This window comes from Trifolium pratense, linkage group LG2 (assembly GCF_020283565.1).
Source record: "Trifolium pratense cultivar HEN17-A07 linkage group LG2, ARS_RC_1.1, whole genome shotgun sequence".
NCBI lineage: Eukaryota > Viridiplantae > Streptophyta > Magnoliopsida > Fabales > Fabaceae > Trifolium > Trifolium pratense.
In genome coordinates this window covers 25,871,246-25,876,826 of record NC_060060.1, presented here as the reverse complement: position 1 = coordinate 25,876,826, position 5,581 = coordinate 25,871,246, and the positions used below count along the sequence as shown (strand labels likewise).

The 5,581-nt window shown below is 30.3% G+C and overlaps 1 protein-coding gene across 1 annotated transcript; it reads left to right on the top strand.

The window, feature by feature from the left end:
- The first annotated feature begins 3,314 nt into the window (after nt 1-3,314).
- On the top strand, nt 3,315-4,717 carry LOC123911577 (protein SRG1-like). The gene is made up of 3 exons (XM_045963028.1): nt 3,315-3,646; nt 3,772-4,019; nt 4,462-4,717. Exons 1-3 carry the CDS (start codon nt 3,398-3,400, stop codon nt 4,715-4,717), a joined length of 753 nt encoding a protein of 250 aa, XP_045818984.1. The 5' UTR covers nt 3,315-3,397.
- Nucleotides 4,718-5,581: the final 864 nt, after the last annotated feature.

Sequence of the window (5,581 nt, the reverse complement as noted above, 5' to 3'; positions counted from 1 at the left end):
AATCTTAATACACTTGAGTATAGTCTAGACTCTAGTGCTTGAAATTTGAAATACACTCTTACTTTGTTGGGTTTGAAATTTGAATCATTACCTTTATTCTATTTTATATCCTATAATATTCTAAGAAAGTATTTATTAATTTATTATTTTTTAAAGCATATGTAAATTAGATATTTCTTTTTTGAATAATTAATTAAAATTATAAGAAGAAAAAATTGACCCAATTAATTAAAAATATGATTTTTAATAGTATAATATAATAAATTTTACAAGTCAAGGTCTGCAATTTTTTTACAGATAACACATATATGTTACTTAAATAATTTATATTATTTTTTTGTCAAGTAAGGTTAAAAGTAGAATTTTGTTTTGACCCAATTAATGAAAAATAGTTTTTAATTGTATATTGTAATAAATTTTGTAATTTATGTTCAACATTCTTAAGCCACTTAATTTGGTCTAATGGTGAGGGGCTTAGATCCCGCTCCGTTGTAAACCAAAAACATTGCTACCACATAATACATATGTGAATTAAATATTACTTATTCTGATAGTAAACTTCAAGTTTGAAAATTTAACCAATTCATTAAAATTAGAAATCTTTTTATGGTTTTAAATTAATTAATTTTGTAAGTCATGGTCTGATCCCCTCCCATTCACCGGAATAGAGGAGGAGTAACACCGGACGCAGTCAACATTCTGATCAGGTATGATCAAAGATAAAATTTTCTAGGATGAGGGATGTCCTTTAACTATAATTGGGCCATAAGTGGAACTTCGTTACAAGGATCATCAGAATTTCATCTGAATTGATATGATTATTGTTGCACACCATGGTTGAAGGAAGAAGGTTCAGATTCAGAGCTTAGAGCTTTAAGCTTACAAAATCAGTTTGTAAGATGACAATTTTCCGCACTTCTAATATTATTCTTAGGCTGTCTTTCATTTAACGCAAGACTCTTATCTCACCCAGCATTTATTAGGTATTGTTTGGCCCGACTTTTTTACGGTCTAAAAGCTACTTTAAAATAAAGTTTAAAATAAGTGCTTTAGAAAAAAAGTTAGAGTTGTTTCGTGGTGATTTCATTTTTAAAAAACTTAAAGTAAACTCTAATTTATATTTGTTTGATAAAATATTTTATTAAATATTTTATATTTAAGGATATTATATTTTAAAAATATAATAAACAAATATTAAAATTTTGTGTGCAACATTTTATCTTAATATTTGTGTGTCTAAATATAACATTTTAACTATTAATATATTATAAAATCTAGCATTTGATTAGAAGTATATATTATTTAGATCATCTATGTAAAATTTTACACAAATCTAAAACAATTTGATATGTCTTTTAAATTTATAAAAATAAAAAATGTTCAGTAAAGTGCATAGATTTTAAATTTTAGTAGGTCTCAATAAAATATCAAATAATTTTATATTTGTGTAAGTTTTTATATAAATAATTTAAATGACATAAACTTTAAATCCATTTTAAATAATATTTTGTAAAATTTATATTTTTTAAACTATTATTACACGGCGTAACATTATCGGTGTGAGGGAGTCGGAGTTCAAACTTAACAATTTTAACATTTTTTTGTCAGTTGCACTAGGACTTGTGAACTATCGGTGTAATTTTATCCAAAAACATATATAATTATTGAAATGATTAATTTCATATTTTGAAGAAGAAAATGCTACAGGGTTCTTATTTTTTTAATTAATAGTACAATGAAAACTAATAATAATGCCTTTTTTATTATAATTTTTTTAAAATAATAGTGCATTTTTTAGATAAAAAAAATAATAGTGCACTTTTTAAAAATAATAATAATAGTAATAATAATATAATAATAATTATTTTTATGAGAATAATATAATAATAATAATAGTAATAGTACACATGACATGAGGGTGATTAAATAATTGTGCATATGAACGGCATAAGTTATGGTGCATAAGCAAGGCTACTTAGCGCACCCCCCAGTTTACTTAGCACACCATGCATAAGTACCCAGATTACTTAGCGCACCCCTCAGTTTGCTTAATGCGCCCCCAGATTGCTTAGCGCACCCCCTAGATTGCTTATCACCCCCAGTTTACTTAGCGCGCCCCCAAATAGCTTAGCGCGCCCCCAAATTGCTAAGCGCGCCCCCACCCCCAACATAAATAACACACAAAACCATTCCACAAGCAGAATTGTTTTGGATTACGATCCTTTAAAACCATTCGACGGTAAAAATGGTTTTGGCATTATAAGTACATCTAATGTGAAACCATTCCACAACAAAAATGGTTTTGGGGGGCACGCGAGAAAATTTGGGGGGTGTGTGAGAAAAATTGGGGCGCACGAGAAAATCTGGGGGGTGCGCTAAGTATATGGGGGGCGCTAAGCAATTTGGGGGTCCGTTAAGCAATTTTCATTATTTATGCATGGTGCATAAGGAAAAAGCTTATGCACCATAACCACTCCCCATATGAACATATCAGTTAAATATAGGATATGTGCGTTTGTGAGGATTCGAAGACGGGAGCAGCTGAAAAGTTGATTTTCCACAAAAAAAGTTGCATATATTAATTTTACCAAAAGCTCATTATTGATGTATTTTACACATAAAAATTAAGCTACTTTTTTTTTTATTAAGTACTTAAAAAAAAGTGTTTGGCCCGACTTCTATTTTTTGGAATAAAAAGTCGAAAATAAGTTTGGTCAAATGGTGCCATAATATGCTAGCATAAAGACGACACTAAAGTGTCCGTTTTTTTTTTTATTGTGCTTAACTGTATATCTATTTTTGAAGCTCAGGACATGAGTTCGAATATATAAAATCTCCAATATTTGCTTTGCTTAATATTCCATCTATTTAAAATTAGTGTCACTTTAACAAAAAAAAATTGTTTCAAAATAAATATTATTTATACTTTTTAATGTAAGAATTTCTTTAAAAATAATGTCATTTATAAAGATGTAGCATAGTCGGTGCCTACAATGCAAGGACATCTTAACACCCCGACCTAACTCACAAATAAAATCTCAGATTAACAGCAACCAAGTGGTCGTGCAATTGTTAATATTTATTTCACCGGGTCAATTTTTGTACGCAATAATATATTAAATAATTTTCGATTTTTTTTAAAAAAATATGAATGAATTATATGATATAAATTTTCAATCCAACTGTCGGTTTTATAAATTCGTATTCGTTACAAAAATATTGCAACTTGTGCACCATGAAAGAATTGACCAAGTCTTCCACGATAAAGTTGGCTTATATATTCATGGCTTTGATGGCTCCCACAATTTTGAAAATGAATCACAGCCTTATGCTTCATAAATAAGTCATCGAACTTATCCAAATAAGGAAAAATACTAACTAGACTTATTTTACAAAAATGGATTCAGAAATGATTAAGAAGCTTGGAACTTCTTTCATAGTACCTTCTGTTCAAGAGCTAGTAAAGAAATCCATAACAAAAGTTCCAGAGAGATATGTTCAACAAAACCAAGATCCTCATGTTGTTTCTAGCAAAATCTCTTTACCACAAGTTCCTGTCATCGATTTGAATAAGTTGTTGACTGAAGAAGATGGAACTGAACTAGACAAACTTGATTATGCCTGCAAAGAATGGGGTTTCTTCCAGGTATGTATGGATAACGTTCTTAGTACTTTTATTTATTTGAGTTGTTCAAAACTTAAATTAGTTCCTTGCAATTTGAGAATGTAAATTAAACAATGCTATCACATGATTGTGAAATTAATTTCCAGCTGATCAATCATGGAGTGAATTCTTCATTGGTGGAAAATTTCAAAAAACTTGTTCAAGATTTCTTCAATCTATCAGCAGAAGAAAAGAAAGTATTTGCACAGAAACCAGGAGATATGGAAGGTTTTGGTCAGATGTTTGTTGTATCAGATGAACACAAACTTGAATGGGCTGATTTATTCTACCTACTCACACTTCCATCATACAGAAGAAATCCACACTTATTTCCTAGTATTCCCCAACCATTCAGGTTCTTTCCATCTTCCTTCTATTTTTTATTTTATTTTTTGGGGTTAATATGTGTTTACTCCCGTGCAACGTGGACAAGTTTTGGTTTACCCTCATGTAGTATTTGTTTTCTCGATTATCCTCTGTAATGTGAAGATTCTGTCGTTTATCCCTCTCATATAATATGTTGACCTAAGATTCCTTTTTTTTTGCTCCTTGTAATGTTAAGGAATTTTGGTTTACCCCTTCACCGGTCATGTAACGTCATCATTTATGTGGAATCTTAAGTCAACCTATTCCATGAATAGGGTAAACGACAAAATCTTCACATTACAGTCGAGTAATCGAATAAAAATATTACAAGAGTAAACCAAAACTCGCCCACATTGCAGGGATAAACACCTATATATTATCCCTAATATTTTCTTAAAACTTAAATTTCAACAAAAAAATTTCCATTACAGAGAAAATCTAGAGATGTATTCTTTAGAACTGAAAAAACTAAGTGTGACAATCATTGAGTTTATGACAAAAGCATTAAAGATCCAACCAAGTGAATTGCTAGAGTTTGTTGAAGATGGAACTCAAGCAATGAGGATGAATTACTATCCTCCATGTCCTTATCCAGAACAAGTTATTGGACTCAATCCTCATTCTGATGCTGGTTGTCTTACAATCCTTCTCCAAGTCAATAATGAAATGACACAAATCCAAAAATAAGAATGCAGTTCAATTTGTTGTCGTTATCATCAACTAAGAAGTTGGTAAATAAATTTATATAATAAAAACAAAAATTGAAAAAAAATATATATAAACGACTCACCAAAAATCCGGTTTTCACTTCGTATTCAATCAATTTCTTTTATAATTTTAACGCAAATTTGGAGCCATTGTGAGAAAAGTATAGGAGGTCAGTTGATTCTTGCATATCATCAAAAAAATATGAAGGAACATTACATTTATCTAAATTAAATAAATTTCATAGGAGGAGTAAACTTAGGAGGATGAGTGACACAATCAAATTTGTCATTTAAAATCAGTCCAAAATGTCTCATCCTAGTGTATAACAAAATCACCCAAGCATCATACCAGATATTATAAAAATCACGCAACGCGGACCATCCATGTGTTAAATATATATATTTGCAAAAATTTTGGTAACATGACTACGCCTTAAAATAAAAATAATAAAACTGATGGATTTTTACCAATGTCAAATGCTCAAATACAATCAAATGCATTCATTTGAAATAATATGTATACTTACTTCATCAAGGTGAAACTCAACATAATATGTTCGATATTTGATCCGATAATGATTGACGTACTTTTCTAAGTCAGTTATTGGATTTGGATTCAATGATGTTATTTGTTAAAAAAGAATGAACTAAAGTCAGCAAATATAAAACGCGGCGAGAATGAGTAGTTATAGTTAGATACGGACCAAGGTCCGCGGGCCGACCTGTTTAACCCGCAGCCCCACGGACTTAAGACCAAATTTTTTTGGCCCGTTTACATTTTTGCCCGTGTGGGTTGTACCGTTAAAACCGCGGGTTATGCGGGTTAAATCCGCGGGTTAGCCCG